The 16,793-nt window shown below is 42.1% G+C and overlaps 1 protein-coding gene across 1 annotated transcript in view; it reads right to left on the bottom strand.

The window, feature by feature from the left end:
* Window positions 1-16,793, bottom strand: part of DLEC1 (DLEC1 cilia and flagella associated protein) — a 38,881-nt gene that overhangs the window by 7,486 nt on the left and 14,602 nt on the right. Inside the window, exons 17-30 of the mRNA XM_074157641.1 lie at window positions 15,167-15,260; window positions 14,802-14,932; window positions 14,333-14,491; window positions 12,313-12,452; window positions 11,920-12,073; window positions 10,565-10,675; window positions 8,723-8,853; window positions 7,514-7,699; window positions 6,514-6,581; window positions 5,182-5,333; window positions 4,550-4,653; window positions 3,616-3,686; window positions 2,550-2,767; window positions 1,440-1,574 (exon numbers count right to left, since the gene is read on the bottom strand). Coding sequence (XP_074013742.1) covers window positions 1,440-1,574; window positions 2,550-2,767; window positions 3,616-3,686; window positions 4,550-4,653; window positions 5,182-5,333; window positions 6,514-6,581; window positions 7,514-7,699; window positions 8,723-8,853; window positions 10,565-10,675; window positions 11,920-12,073; window positions 12,313-12,452; window positions 14,333-14,491; window positions 14,802-14,932; window positions 15,167-15,260 — 1,854 coding nt within the window. The remainder of the gene's footprint in view (window positions 1-1,439; window positions 1,575-2,549; window positions 2,768-3,615; window positions 3,687-4,549; window positions 4,654-5,181; window positions 5,334-6,513; window positions 6,582-7,513; window positions 7,700-8,722; window positions 8,854-10,564; window positions 10,676-11,919; window positions 12,074-12,312; window positions 12,453-14,332; window positions 14,492-14,801; window positions 14,933-15,166; window positions 15,261-16,793) is intronic.

Here is a 16,793-nt window from a genome sequence, read left to right on the forward strand (position 1 = left end):
AGCAGGGAATGTAATCAAATGCACTAGGCAGCTACAGTGGATTTTCTGGGATTTACAGGTTAAATAGATTCTGCTTTCTTTAGGTGAATTATGCACGTTATGTTTAAATCCTGCTATTGCTGCAGAAACATAGGCAGGTTATGATGAAATCCTGCTATTGCTGCAGAAAAACCTTTGCCACCTCCCTGCAGAGCCAGTTCCCATCTAACTGAGCTTGTAAGCTCAGGGGCCATGAGGTATGTACTGCTCTCAAGCTAGTGCAGATGCAAACTCCCTCATTTTGTGTGATCACGGGGTGAGACGTTTGGTCTTGCTGGACCTAAGCTCTGTAGAAGCAGAACCAGCTCAGCTCTCCTTGCACCGCGTTCCTCTGCTCAGAGTGGTGAGGAACACAAGAAGGCTCTGCCTAAGGTCTAGCAGGACCAGAGCAGAGCTGAGAAGCTCTAAAGGTCTATCCTGTCCCACAACACCTCAGGGTCTGTGCATTGTGGTCATAGAGAACTTAGTTGCTCAGCCATGGAGCTGTGCTGCACACCACCTGAGCCAACAGACCTTCCTGGACTCACAGCAGGAACACGGAGAACATTTCAGCAGAGGAACACCTGACTGGCTCCGTAGGCATCACCTCCGTTCCACATGGGCCGAACTCACTGCTGGCTACACCCAGCAGAGGCTGCCTCCACAAAATGGCGCTTGTTTGCCTGAGCTCTCTCAGCCTTGGTCACCCCGGAGCTGACTGGAGGCTTCATTGCTTTGAGATGCCATTTCTCTAATTATTATATTTTATGTAATCTTTAGCCCATTCTAAGTTGTAACTGAAACCCTTTGGCACAAAACTTGACTTAAGAATCAAAATTGACACACTGATGTTTTGGTCAACCCTGTCACTTATAATTAGATCTTTCCAGTGCTGTCTTTCCTTTATCTTATTCCTAAGGAATTGTGACTGTGGCCCCTGTTTGCACCAGTTACTTTTGAAGTACTGTGGGTTACAACTGTTTATCCAGAAAGTTCTCTTCAGAGCACTCCTTTCCCGGCAGCCTGCTTTCCAACTCCACCACATCTACTTAGCAAACCTACCCTGGTTAAATAATGTGCTTCCAAAGCTCCAGGCTGGATGCCTCCTGCCTAATGCCGCGCATTTCACCAGGGCAACCCAAGTGAGAAGACCAGAGATGCCACTCTAGGGAGCCAAATACAACTGAACACTGAATTCCAGTCATTAGTGAACTGCTCAAATGTAGGTAAGACACTTTCTTTTTTCTGCTGACTTTGCAAACTATTCTTATGGTCATCTTCAACATCCCAGAGCTTCCCAGCCTCTTTTTTTACTCTTTAGTAGTCTCTACCTCAAACCAATGCTATCTCCTCCTCCTCCGTCTCCTCTGTCCTGCAGAAAATAGGCTAAATCTAAGCAAAAAGAAAAGGTAAAAGCTTACTATCTGTCTCGGAGTAATGGAGTAGGGGTTGTCTGCAGGAACCCCTTCGTGAGGTCGCAGAAGTACAGAGACAATTTTCTGTGTTGTAGGTTCTTGAGTGATGATTTCCTCCTCTTTGCTGTCGGAGCCTGAAGACTGCGGGGACACAAGGGCGGGGAATGGTTAAAACCGTTACGCAGCGAAGGAGGAATGCGAGTGAAGTGAACAGGGAACTGCTGCACTGCTCAGTAACTATGGCCAGCTTTGGTTGCTTTCTTTCTGGCACAAAAATTGGACATGTGGATGTGTCCTGTACATGGATTTTTTCATGCATAGGTTTGCTCTCCTGAAACTGCTCCTGAACCCCTTGGGAAAAGTGCACGCTTGGGTCTTGTTCTGCCAAGAGAAGCGCTCAACTGTAGCAAAGCAGAACTCTAGGGCAGTAACTTCCCCTTGTTGCACAAGGAAATTTAGAGGTGTATTCAAAACAAATATGCCTTATGAGCTGAAACAGAGAAAAGGTTATTTTAGTATCTTTTCTGTAAAGCTTTCGCTGGAGAAATATACGTATCCCGTGTGATACCTTCTCCCTGTCAGTCGCTGCTCTTCAAGACAGTAAATTGCCATATTATAACCAAAATTCATGTGTAATAGGTGTTACCATATTCTAACAGAGTAACCAATCCAAGTTTGCTATTGGGATAAATACCTCCTAAACATTAGCTGCAATTTGAACTTTGCAGGAGATTCTGCTCCCTGACTATAGCACACGTGGACACCACAAAGCACCTGTCAGAAAAGTAGACCCAAGTTGAGGAGTTTTAGTTATCTTAACGCTTTCATGTAAAAATGCCATTAGTTTGTCAATGACAGTATTTTCAAAAATAGCTGATCAGCTTCTTTCAGAAAAGGAAAAACTCAAGAGCTTATACCTCATTCTGGAAACTGATTGCTGATATCAATGCCATCTACCCCTGTACTGCTTCTTTGACTGTGAGAGGAACTGACATTTCCTTTAACAATCCAGCTCTTAGTTACAAGTTATATTGCGTGTTATTGTTTTGAACCTTTCATGCCAAGAAACCCATCATGTATCTCGGCAGCAGGATAAAAAACAGACTAACGGCTGACCTCATCTGGGGTTTGTGAAGCTGGATAAATGCTTCCGTGGGGAATGGCAGTTTGATCCAACTTTAACGCGATCTCTGACTCCGAGCTGCTACCAACTGATTCAGTCTCATTTTCATCCGTGTCTTTACAAGGAAAAGGGTCTCCAAAGAACATCAACAGGTCCACCAGCGTTTTATCATCTTCCTCTAGGTTGTAGATTTCCCAGTCCAGACGGATGTCTGAATTGAAAAGGAAAAAGGACAACTACTTGTGGCTGTTGAGAGGACTCACAGCCTAGTTGGTACCGGAGAACCAGAATATCAAGTAATAAATTTGTCTCTAGAAACTGAATGTGTATTAAAGCACATCTCAAGCTTTACATGTTTGCAGTAAACTAAAATGATTTAACACCATGCCCTTACTGTAACTTGTCTGCTCTCTAGGGCCTATACTTTTATTAACATTACAATTGTGATTGTTAAGCAACTTTGCTTGGTGGCATTAAAAAAAAAAAAAAAAAAAAAGAGGTGATTGATCTTTGCTCTGAAGAGCTTAAAATCTCACTCAACAGACAAAAGGACTAAACAAGGAAGAGCCAGATGCAGCCCCTAAGAAGCAGGTGGCATATCTGATTGACTGGGGCTAGTGCTGGGAGAGATGCACAAAACCAGGGTGGAAAACCCTGAATTCCCATCATTTCGATAAATGATAACCCAGACACATCAGGACAGGATGTGCTGTTTTACAGTAACAACTCGTTGAGTCGATGACATATATTCTACTATGCTCTGGCTGCAGCTCACATGCTTTGCTGTTGCAGAAAGCAAACTAATATTCATGGCAGTAACTCCATAATGATAAAGATTACTGTGCACACACAGACCTGACAATATGTACTATTGTTCTGTACTAACCACGTTAGAAAACCGCTTAGATACTCTCTTATATACTGTTATTATTCTTACAGAGAACGTCCTCATGAGGAAACAAGAACATCAGTTAATTAACATGCTAATGGGTTCTATTTTTAGTATTATAAGGAATGCAACGCGAGTATCGATGTTTGCTGTACAAAAGTCAGTCTCACCAAAGGGAGTGGGATTGTTGAGCCGGACCCTCCGGAAGACAGGACACCCTCCAGAGATGTGAGTGCCAAACCTGGGGGAGGAAACCGTGTTGTCAGCACATGCAGAGAAGAAGTGAATGTCTGAAATGATCTTCCATTAAAGATTTAGTTAAAAGGAGAAACGTATCTGGCTGCAGTGGCAGCCTGTTAAGAGTGGCCATCAGGTAAAGCACGGCCTATAGTGTGAAGTACAATCTTGCTTCATTTAATCAGTCTCTTTTTTCCAGTTTTCTGAATTGTTTCAGGAGTTTCAGGGTAAACCTGTGAAGTCAGTTTTTGTGAAAGGCTCTGGCAGCAGCAGCAGATGCCTACAGAGCAGTGGTGAGACCCGTGTCAGACACAGATTTCCAGATGCATAAGGTTTTTTTATGGTGGATAGCTAAATCCATTTTCTATGCCCCATTACAGAGCTGCCGTTGCAAATGCCCTTGGCTGCAGTATGACACACCATGTCAGTTTTAAACTGAAGGAGCGGAGACTTAGATTAGATATTAGGAAGAAATTCTTTATTGTGAGGGTGGTAAGACACTGGCCCAGATTGCCCAGAGAAACTGTGGATGCCCCATCCCTGGAGGTGTTCAAGACCAGGCTGGATGGGGCTTTGAGCAACCTGGTCTAATGGGAGGTGTCCCTGCCCGTGGTAGGGGGGTTGGAACTCGATGATCTTTAAGGTCCCTTCCAACCCAAACCATTCTATGATTCTATGACTCTTTTCTAATTATGCTGGCAGAGACAAACGTATTGGTGTTAGAGAAGCAGATGCTGTACCTTGACAGTACATAATATTTCATTATTTCATAAAAGGATGAGAACAAGTGTGTATGTCGGCTACAGTCTAATGGCGTTCCAATGGTATTTAATTGTCTGGCTTCTTTGATAGTATTTTGGGCTATACCTGATTACGGCTTGCTCTGTTTGTGGTCCTGTCATCTGCAGGAAGATTGGACAGCCTTTCACAGTCATTTGCATAGGAATTAATTTAGGTTGTAAATCTCCCACCTATTAAAAAGTGAATATTTGCTATTAGAATCAAGACGAAACTTTAGTTCTCTGGGTTACAAAACTGTGCTTTGAAAACTGATTGGCTTTTCAAATATGTTTGACTGGTTTCTTTTGACAGCAGCTAATTCATATACTAACAAAAGCTCTTCTCAGGAGGAGAATACGATACCTCATACATTCATGAGCTTCCCTGTGGCTCTTCCATACAACACAATACATTGTATTGGTAGAGCAGAGCAGTGCACTGGCCAGCTACCAAACAGATTTTATAAATCAAAACTGCTCCATCCAGCACATGAAAACCTTCCAGGTGACAAATACGTAACCCCAAAACTAAACCCCGCAGTATAAGAGCAAACAATTGGTTCTTACATGCCATTGGAGATAGCAGTATAGCAAGATCTGCCCTGATTTTTTACAGAAGTCCTAACGAAAATGTATTTTTAACAGAAAGGAATCTAGGCAATGTAATTGGTGTAAAATCTGCCATAGCAATACTTCACTTGAAAGCGAAGCCCCACCTACCTCACAGACAAGATCATCCCGGTACTCTCCCCACATGTCGTTGTAAGCTGTTATTTCTATGATTAGCTGCTGGAAGGCTTTCAGGGTTCCCGTGGAAGGTTGTATATGGAAAGCTACTCCCTTCCCATGAGACAGCACCGCTGCTGCAAACTCTGAAGGAGCACAGCAAAGAAGCATTTCATGAATTTTGAGGAAACAGAACAAAGTTAGTCTTTCAAAGAACATCCAGGACCATATTTTCAGTTGGTCTTAATCAGCCTAACCTGACTGGCTTCAAAACCACCTGGGATCATTTTCACAACCCACATTTATATCACTTTACTCAAGTTCTCTTCTGCAGTGGTTCTTACTCTGTTTTTTGAGAGTTAGTTCTTGCAGAGATTATTTCATAGAGGGGCTCCCTTCCAACAACCTGATCCAGGACTCTTTGGGATATGCAAGGCACTAATTGGCTACATGAAAACACACCCTCAATTTGAGAAAAATAAGCTGGAATTTGTGCTAACTGGTTATCTTCCTATTAGCAGCTGCCTGTTTACCTCTGTGTGCTTTTCAACACAAAGAATGAATTACAGAGAGCAAAGCCTTTCCACATTCTGAGTCACTTCGCCTTCTAAAACAAAAAGCTTGCACGGAATTTGTCAGAACAGCGTTTTTCCAATCTTAAGTACTAATTCAACAGCTGAAAAGCTCTGTCTTTGTAACACATACCAAACACTATGGCAAGGTACCAGTACATCCGAGTTTTATTTTGGATACAGAAGACACATCCATGCATTTCACTCCCATTTCCTCCCTCCCCGGGTCTCATGTGGCTCCAAATATTATTATTTTTCAGTACAATGCATCAGAAATGATGGATGGGCTGTGCTGTAGCTTTCCACAGCGGGGAGGGTATATAAAAGGATTCGAGGGAGAAATGCCTGCTGCAATGGTGTTGGAAGACTGTGTCGGAGGGAAATAGCCAAATGTTATGCCTGTTATCCATACTGTGTGCTAGGAGTGATCCTGGGAGTGAACGAGCACCACAACCACCCACCTTTGGTTCAGACTGTTGCTTTCAAGAAAAAGAAGAGGAAAGAGAACGAGAAAGAAGCGGAGGAGAGAGAAAAAAGAAGCATTGGGGAAAGAGAGAGATTGATCTAATGCCTATGCAATGTGGGCTTTCAAACTCAAGAATGAACCGAGGAACTAAGTCATTTAACGGTGTAGACTTGGTCAGATGTTCCAAGAATGAAGTGATGTGCCTGAATGGCACATTTAATGCTGAATATGGTAGTCAGTTGGCTTTTGCCTTCTCTCCACTGCGGGGATTAACAGCTATTCTCATACCTGACTGTGCTCTTCTGGCTGCATGTTTTGAGACGGGCCCTTTTCTTTTCACCAGGTGGCTTGAGGAGCTTGACAAAAATAAAAAAAAAAATCACAGTGAAGTTTCTGTGAAATGAGCAGGACTCTCCTAAAGCAACAGCTCTATCTGACTCCTAAATTACTTACCATTATAGCTCAAAGAAAGACTGCCTACAAAGCATTTTTTGAAAGTAACGTTCTTAGGAGTCAATCAACTTGGGAGTTGTAAAACTTTGTGTACAATCTAACACAACAGAGCCTTGGTCGGTGTAAACCAGCTTATGTTCATTGGCAGCAATGGTGTTTTGCCACTTACACAAGGTAAATCTTCTGTCCTTGCATTACAAGCGACCTGTTTCTGCAGGAAACTTCAGCAGGAGGTTTCATTCATAGAATCATAAAATCATAGAATGGTTAGAGTTGGAAGGGACCTTAAAGAAGGGACCTGCCATGGGCAGGGACACCTCCCACTAGAGCAGGTTGCTCAAAGCCCCATCCAGCCTGGCCTTGAACACCTCCAGGGATGAGGCACCCACAGCTGCTCTGGGCAACCTGGGCCAGCGTCTCACCACTCTCATAGTGAAAAATTTCTTCTTAATATCTAATCTAAATCTTCCCTCTTTCAGCTTAAAATTGTTATCCCTCATCCTGTCGCTACAATCCCTGATAAAGAGTCCCTCCCCATCTTTCCTGTAGGCCCCCTTTAGGTGCTGGGAGGGGCTCTAAGGTCTTCCTGGAGCCTTCTCTTCTCCAGGCTGAACAACCTCAAGTCTTTTAGCCTGTCTTCATAGGAGAGGTGCTCCACCCCTCTGAGGTTACCCCTCTCATTACCACAGTCAGAGTAAGATCTTAAAAAAACCAAACGACCAGAGCACTGCAGAAAGCATATCTCATGATAGAGGCCATAGTGCTCCGTCCCGATTTCAGATTTAACCCAGAGCTAAATCAGTATTTGAGTAATTATGCAGAAAACAAGACTTACAGGCAGATTTCTTGTTCTGGAGTAAGTGAAGAGCCAGTAAAATACTCAGCTTCTAGTCTGAATGGAGCACTGATTCCGGTGTGATTGGTAAGAATTAGCTGACGCTTTACGATGTCTTTGAACGCAACTTCAGATCCGAAGTCCAAGAGAAGATCACACGGGCTTTGTAACATTTGTCTTTCATCACTGCCAGAAAAAGTTACATTACTATTAAAACATCAGTCTTATTTTCTTACGCCACAAATAATTTCAGTAGATTTTAAAATGTGCAATATGTAATGTGGTTGTGACGACCAGTGTAAGAGGACCACGCAGCCTATTAACTTTGGCATCAGCATTTACTGCTTTTCATTTTTTTCACTCCTGTCCACCTAAGGATTTATTTTGGGTAGAATATTTATCATGTACAACATGATAACCTATCAAATTTAAGCTATTTTTACTTATATAAAAATATATGAAGACAAGCATATTCCAAAAGAGAATAATCTTGCTATGTATCAGAAAAATAAAATAAATATCAGTCAGAAACACCAAGTTAAAGAAAAATACATTCATCTTTCTTTAATATCATGTCTCACAGGGCAACAACAAAACTTAATGATCCAAAATACAGGATCTTGGGTATAATTCTATAATTCTAAATTCATATCTAAGAGTTGAATTTGCAAATTTTTGTCATTCCAGAAAATAGTTGTTACTTACAAACATGCGAGGGACTGACGAGGTCCCACACTTTGGTTACCGGGGAGAAAGGTAACTTTTCATGCTCTCTATACACAGAAGTGTCAAGGCCACTGGCAGGTTACAAGTGCCAGGAGCACAAGGGAGAACAGACACAACATATCAACACGAGTTTCACTAATGTGCAATAACTTCACGTCAATTTATTTTGCATGAATTAATGAATTCACAGTTGTTAATTGAATTTGGTTTAGCTAAACAATGGTGGGAATGGAGTATTGCTCTTCTCCAGTATTCTCTTGGGCTTATCAGGATGCTGAATTTGGGTAGGGTGTAAACCCAGTACCTTTTCTTCACACAGGCACCTTCAGTGAATTGTGCCAGCACGTTTTACTGTCCTGCTGCCTACAGCAGGAGAAGGAATGAAGTTTACATGGATAAGTGTTTTGTTTTTTCCCCCTCTCTATTGTATTTTTGTTTTGTGAAGAAGTAATTGTCCAGTTCAGGGGTAAACCCTTGATTTACCTGGCAACTTCACTGTCACAAGGTACCGAGTAGGTGACATGCAGTCCTTTCACTTCTCCAGAAATGCTCAGAAAGAGGGGCTCAATCATATCTTCTATGCTACAGTAAAGGACAAGGTCTTTCAGCTCACCCTGAAAGGAGAAGTGTCGAGTTTCCTCGTGAATGACGCAAACATCAGAGAGGAGAGGCAGCCTCATTACCGAATTTATTTAGAAAATGTGTATAAACATCACTGGACTAAAACCAGAACTACAATAGAATTGTGGAAAGTTTTACTGAATTGTTATAAGTGCGTTTTCTGCCAGCATCAGATTTGCCTAGAAGGCAGTACCAAGGTAAAAATTTGTGGCTGTTTCTTGGCTTTGTATCTGCACCAGTCTATAAGCCTAAAACTGCCCCATTAGGGATTTCTGACACACTTATACTGCAAGTGTTGAAGCTCTAAGCATTGATCACTTCCCGTCATGCTTAAATAATCTTCCAAAACTAAGGTTTCACTTCTACCTGGGTTTAAATCAGGACTTGTAGGATTAATTATGTGGCCCAGTTACATGAGTACTCTGGCTAATTTAACACTGCTCTTCTTTTTTGGCTTATCCATACATGAATCAGTGCATCCTGCATAAAATAATAGACTGGGATTCAGCTCCAGATTCAGACTTCTAAACTTAACTGTCTATATAGCCCTTGAGTTAATCTATAAAGGTGAACACCAAACTCTAAATCTCCACTGATTCATTTATGGTACTTGGGCATTTAGGTCACCTACAGTCTGGACAACCTTTCTTGTAGGTGACTCAGATGGCATTCAGTTCCTCAGCCATATGCAAAAGTGCCCTTTCAGATGCCCAGTGTGACCTTTTGAGCTTCCAGCTTTCCATGAAGAAAGCTCAAGCTTACCGGTATTCTGTGCCACATATGCCAGACATACATGGGTATTTGAGATCTTGTAGGGCATCTCTGATAGTATTAACACCTACTTTTAAACGAATAAATGAAACTTAGGTCTCCAGTGACAGTAAGGGGAAGTAATACACCACACCTATAGGAAGCTCCTTTATTTAGTTGCATTAAATCAGCTGTTTGAATGCCACTATAAAGTCTACGGCTGAATTACTGAAGTTTAACTCTGCAGCCTGTGCCCTATTTTGCAGACTCTCAGTCCCATCAACCCTTTTAAGTTTTCAAATATCAAGATGTCATGACCCCAGTTGCGTTCAGAAAACCAAACATATACTATATGAGCCAGTCTGCTACATTTCATTTGGGATAATCCAAAGTGAGCATCTTTATCCTCTCCGAAAAGTGACAGGCATTAAGAGTAATTGAAAAGAGGAGAAGGAGAGAAGGAGAGAAGGAGAGAAGGAGAGAAGGAGAGAAGGAGAGAAGGAGAGAAGGAGAGAAGGAGAGAAGGAGAGAAGGAGAGAAGGAGAGAAGGAGAGAAGGAGAGAAGGAGAGAAGGAGAGAAGGAGAGAAGGAGAGAAGGAGAGAAGGAGAGAAGGAGAGAAGGAGAGAAGGAGAGAAGGAGAGAAGGAGAGAAGGAGAGAAGGAGAGAAGGAGAGAAGGAGAGAAGGAGAGAAGGAGAGAAGGAGAGAAGGAGAGAAGGAAAACAACAGTTGGGAAAAAGAGAGGCAGAGTAGAAAATTGCACACCATGTGGACTGATCTAATTCTTGCCTTCAACCATGGTTACCTCTAAAGCAAAGTAATTTCAGAGATATTGTACTGAAAAAAAAAGAGCATTATATTTTGTATATAAAAATCCTTCCTTTTGCCAGATGGCGTTGAGATGAGAATGCCAGTGTTGCTGTTTTGATAAAACTGCATCAATTTTTAAACTTACCACAATGCTAGCTGACAGCTCTATGCAGAATTCTTTTTCTTCATTAGGCCCTAAGGTGCCGCTGGCTGGGGAGACCACGGCGGAGCAGAATGTTGCCTGACTTCCAATGAGCTGCCAAACAGAAAGGACAGACATTCAGTTAACAATCTTAATTCATTAACACCGATTCTTTCAGATTTTCTCTTCAGATCAAAAAGGACTATAAAAACACAGTTATTCGAAGGTCTAGGGCAGTTTCAGGTAGCAACACATAAGAGTTTGTTGGGATGAGGCTTGCTTTACAATTCCCCCACGGTTGAGAAGATCCACATGTTAGATTTATTCCAAATGACTTCAGGTGCCCAACTGAGGCATCTGGGCTGGCAGCAGAGTCACTGCTGTCCCTTTCACAGTCACAAGCTTTTCCAAGGTTAAGTCACCCTATCTGATATTGGAGCAGGATCCTACAGGTGCCATATCTCTCTCCAGTGACTAGAGAGGTGGCCTGCAGAGACACTCCTGGTGTTGGCATCTTCCTTAATTGACTAAATGCACATGGCATGAATCCAGGAGTTCAGCTTGGTTGCTCACAGAGGAACATCAGATTCCACGTAAAATGCTGTGGATCTCTCTCCTAGGCTCCAGCTGTTCCAAAACGCTTTCCCAAAGTTCCTATATCATCCACATGCTCAGTTAGGAGGTCTTGGGTACTACGGACATCTCAGATGGCACCGAATTCAGTTGCCCAAACACAGGTACATAGGACGGCCATGCCACACAAGCGTGGCTGTTTGGTGTGGCAGCACTTAGAAGAGACCACGCTTCTTGAGTGACACCCGGAGGTGAGGAAGAACACTCTACAGCACCCACGACACTAGACATATATATTCTAGTGACTGACTTCCTGTTCAGATTTCCATCGACTGAAAAGAGAGTTCAGGCCATAGCTTACGTACTGACATTAAATTTAGGGGTCCTAATCCGTGAGCTGAATCACACCCAGAAAGGAAAATTTAAGGAAAATTTAGATGTGATTCAAAAGCAGCATTGTTTCTTTGCTCTGCTGAATTAAATGCAAACCCTAAACTGCCCTGGTACTTTGTTTAATACTCTGGTAGCTTACGTCCTATTTCCCCTCACATCTCTGCCCACCCATTCTCCCAGGGATGATCCACAGACAGTAAGAGCATATTAATATTAAGTGGTAGATAGACTTCAACTTGGGACCAGCCTTCAAAAGATTTTCTCATAAGCCAGTAAACAGAAACCACTAGTCAAAGGATACATCAGAAAAGCTTTTAAGAGTAGTTTCTGTTTTGATAGAAATTACAGTTTCCATCCTTGCTGTATTCTTCATCCATTAGAAGTGCATTTACCTTTCCCCAGAAGTATTTTGCTGGCAGCAGTGTCTGGTTAAAAAGTTTGCTGGTTGCTTTGGCAGGAACTCCAGTATAAATTTCAGTGAATACTAGATGACTAGATATCAGGCACGCTTGGGGGGTCTGAACTTCAACAAAAACAGGAAGGCGACTGGAAATAAACACACAGATGGTCTATTGTTATGGCTAATGAAATGTGCTCAACATAGAACAGCATGCTGGAAAGAATGATGATTATGTTTCTTTAGCAATATTAGTGATTGGATAGTTCATTGATAGGTTACACAACCCCACTCTGAGTTCCTGCTACATATTTTTGGTTTAGGAGATAAAACAGTGAAAATCACATGTGAATTTCAGGAAAAACCCAAAGCCACTTTTCCCCCTTACCTTCCTTCTCCATTTTCTACCTCTAGTTCTAATACTGTCTGGAGACGCTGGCACAGCAATGATGTGAACTGAACTGACACACTGCATGTACCCAAAGGAGGTATTTCTCCAGCAGACGGTTGAAAGGTAAAGGGAGATACCTAGAAGAGAAGAAACAGAAATTTCTTTGACGCCTGCAAAGCAAGTGTAAAATGCTGGAGCCACACAATCTGATTAGCACTTGCATGTACCTTTTTTTTCCTCAGACATGTCTTTTCTGTCTGCCTCTGGAGTCCCACCTGGGTTGATTTCAGTAAGCACAGTGCTAACTTTGTGAAAACCTGGCTAGACAAGGAGGCAGGACTTCTATGGGGACAGCTAATAAAAAGGCAATGATTTAACAGAAGGGTTTCCAGAGCCAAGGGCACAATGTAGATGCCTGTGCTTGGAGTGAGGGGGAACGTGAAGGAGCAGCAGTCACCAGCAGCAGCAGTGTCTCCTCCCAAGTGGAGGAGCTGAGGAGCAGCTGTGCAAGGTGCCACAAATTGGGGAGATTCTTAGGCAGAAGGTTGAGAAAGGAGGGCTGGAGGAGTGGAATGAGAAAGAGCACCACTGTGGGGTGGGGACTGGAGAAGTTCAGGAAAGGAAAGGGGTAGCCCTCATGCAGGAGGAATGGAGCACTTGATCTAGGATCTTCACTGGGATATGAATGGGCTTTGGGATGACAAATTCAAGAGATTAAGTCTAAAATCTCTCTGGGGTTCTGGGAATTATTTGGAATGGCAGGGGATGAAGGAATAACAGTGAGAAGTAAGGGCTTGAGGACTGTGAGGACAGGGTCTCCTCCAGGGCACCCCTATCACTAATCAGGCACTTCTAATTATAAATGTTCTGAGGGAAAAGGTACAGACAACACAAACACACACAACTGTTTCGCAAGGCTGCCACAACCACCACTCATAAATCTTTTCTTTTTGCCATCAACTTTCACCCAAAGTTGGTGAGATATCTACATAATACAAAGAAAAGAAGACAGAGCTCAAGAACTCATGGGGATACAGTACAAATTCTCTCAGGATTCCATCTCCTGGTGGTCAATGGAAAGTTCCCACATAACAACTCCCTTCTCCTTTGCAAAACTGACAGTCTGTCCAGAAAAACAGAACATCTGAACAGCATTTAAACGAATTTTGCCACGAAACAACTCAATTCCTTGCATAGGCAATTACCTAAAGAGGCACAGAGGCAGGATTTGGCCTTTCACTACTACTAAAAGCACTTACCCCAGAGTCCGGATTTCTTCCCTTCCCTTTAATGCGTAAGATCAAGGAGAAATCTAGGTACAAAGTCCACTGTGTGCCACAAATAATCAAAATAAGTATTTTGTGGGTTTTTTTATTTTATTTTTAATTTTAGGAATATGTGATGGTCTGCAGATAGCAGCTCCCACACAATTCTTTGCCACCAGTATTAACTCCAAGCTGCTTTGGTTATTTCACATGAAATGCTGGAATGAGCTCTGAAGTCAAAGACTGGAATGGACTGCATTTGACACATCACAGTTTAGATAACACTAAACAACAGTTTCAGTATTCATTGTGGTAAGAAGTTATTTTGGGACACACCTGTGTGTTTCAAAGCTACTGTTTAAAGCGAAAAGGCCCAGTTCAGTAGGTGCTGAGATTCTTGTCCGAGATGCTGATGTGGGCGTGTGAGAGGAGTGTTTAGAAACCTCAGTTCTGATAAAGTCTTTCCCTTTTATTTGTATCAGAAGCAGTGGACCTATTTCCTGTCACAGAGGAAATATTTCGTGTCTTTGGGACAGGCTGGCAGGGGATTTGTAATAAATGGAAATAGAGAAAAATTCCAAAGATGCATTTAAACTCAAAAGAACCTGAGCACTTATGGAACTGTGCAGAACCATTTTTATAAGAAGTCACAGAAATGAGAACTTTTGATATCTGGAATGAATATTACAACTCCTAAGCATAAGGAAGAAATAGCTAAAGAGGGAGCAGAGCCAGCTATAGCAGTGACCTACCTCTTCATTCCTTTCAGCCAGACAAACTTGGCTTTCTTGCATTCTCCATTGTGCTGGCAGCTGACACAGATTTTTAATCTCAAAGGTTCTTAACACGCTCTCACCCTGCTTAGTCAAACCTAACTGGAGTGATGGAACATCAATACAAAGAAGCGGACCCTAGGACACGACAAAGCAGATGTCAGAATGGACACTTCTGCCAAACCTGCCTAATTAAGAAGCATACATTAGCTAAGATTGACATTCAATTTCACAGAGAACAGCAGAAAGCAAATGCATTGCGTGTAATGCAGAAAGATTCTTATTGTCATGGGAGTATCAACATTGTCTCAATAGTCACTACACAGCAAAAATACCTCCTGTTTGTAACTGCTTTAGATTTGTCACGCCTTTGAGAGGCAAAAAGCTTGATATGGACAATGGCCAGGCCCCATAGCTGATCATCCCACAGCTCTGAACTGGTCCTTACCTTAAAAGCAGCCTCAACGTGCAGCACAACCGGCTCTGGACAGTGTTCAATTTTACACTGCAGGTTACGGCTCACGCACCCAGGTTTGCTTCCAGTAATTAACAGTTCAAATTCACAGCATTTATTCATATCTAGAAACGAAAAATTCAGGGTCCCGTCTCACCTTTTTGCAAAGAAACCACCTGCAGCAAGCCTGTTATTGAAGCTCCTGGAAGCAAATTAAATTTCCTGCTTGCTCCAGTGGGCTGGGGATCAGGACTTGTTTTGCAGCTTGTATTACAGCGCTCTGTCACTTTTCTCTTCCACTCGTACCAATTTAACTATTTCTGTCATTAATTGATGCTTGCGAGTCACAGAAAATTTACCTATGATGCCAGTATGAGGTTCAACTTCCATGATGTCACAGGCCATGATTTTCTCCCATGTGTACTTGATCGGTGACTTGCTGTTATTCCACATCTAAAACAATTAAAATCAACGAGACAATTAATGCATTTTAAGCTTTCACAGCAACAAGGCAATTTGCTGAGAGTGCCGATGCACTGCAAACTCGGCATTGCAAGTCTTACATGACATCCTTTGCAAACTCTAACCATATCCCGATCACCACTCAACATTACAACCTACTATTATACCTCAAATCTAACAACAACCACCTGAATCTTGAAATAAACTGAGCATGGTAAGAGAGGAAAGGCACAGAGCTTCATCTAACCTCTGACTTGAACAGTACTAACCCAATACCATGCAATAATTACTGTTACTTTCATGATAATGTTGTGTCCTCCCTTTCCTTTCTCCTCTGTGGTGTAAAACAAGGACAAGAAGAAGTAGGATTCACCTGATTTCAGGTGTCTGCAAAGTAGGTAAAAGCCCTTCATCTGACCTCCTCTCCTAGGAATTCTCTTTTCTGAAAATTGAGCCAATTAGACAGTGCTGGGAGCAATTCCTCTAACCTATTTTAGCCTGTGGGATGAGATGAATCACCCCTTGGGTGCTGCCAACCAGATCTCCAAGGTCTCTGAGGAAAGTTTAGAGCAGGTAGCTCAGATGTGGAGATTTATGCTGAAAGCACTGTATTTAGTCAGGTGAACTCAGTAGCTGCCTTCACACTAGTGAAGGTGGTTTTTGAAACATAAAGAAAATCCATTGGCCATTCTTTTCAAGAACTCTATCATATTTGAAGCCTTTTACACTTTCCCTCCATTTTTCAAAAATGTTACAAACCTCCAAAGCTTAAACTTCAAATCCTTCTTTTGAGAGCAGCTTTTTTTGCCAAAGGATTTGTTTGTGAGGGCTCTTGAAATCTTTGGCCTGCTCTTCAGATCTATTCAGACATTATTTCTTAACTACAGCAAATAACTTTGTTCTCTGAAGCATAATTATCTCTAAGCACGTTCAAATTCTTATATTTTTAAGACTAATAAAAACAATTGGAAACTGTGAGGAAGGTCATTATATTATCAGTAAGGGACTTAATTACCTATACCATACCTGTAGCTATACTGGATTACTGGAAAGTATGAAGTGGATATCTTAAGCTGAAAAAGAACTTCCAGGAAGAGAAAGCATAAAACTACGTGCTGATTTAGCAGTATCTTTAAGCAAAAAATGGAAAGATCATTAACAGGGAAATGGTTTCCTGCCTTGCTCTTGCTAACAGGCCTATTTTTCTCAAATGTGACTAAGATCAAAAGGATCCTGATCTATAGTGAAGAGGACACTGAGTGGACAACTGCAGGAGGACTCTGTCCCATCATGGTCAAATTGAAATTGTCAGAACCTGCAGGAAAGAATAAGGTCTAGTAACATGCAGTATACGTGATTTCTGTAGCCCTTCTGTGCTTGCTGTAGTCCTCTGCATGAACAGTGCTTCTGTTTCTAATTAATTTAATTATCCATTGGCTATTCCTCCCAGCTGGAAAACTTTTACACTAGAGGAGTGACAAAGTGATAAGCAACAGGTTTGTGACCCAGGAAAACATTTAGAAG

The sequence above is a fragment of the Numenius arquata genome, chromosome 12, assembly GCF_964106895.1.
Source record: "Numenius arquata chromosome 12, bNumArq3.hap1.1, whole genome shotgun sequence".
Classification (NCBI taxonomy): Eukaryota; Metazoa; Chordata; class Aves; order Charadriiformes; family Scolopacidae; genus Numenius; species Numenius arquata.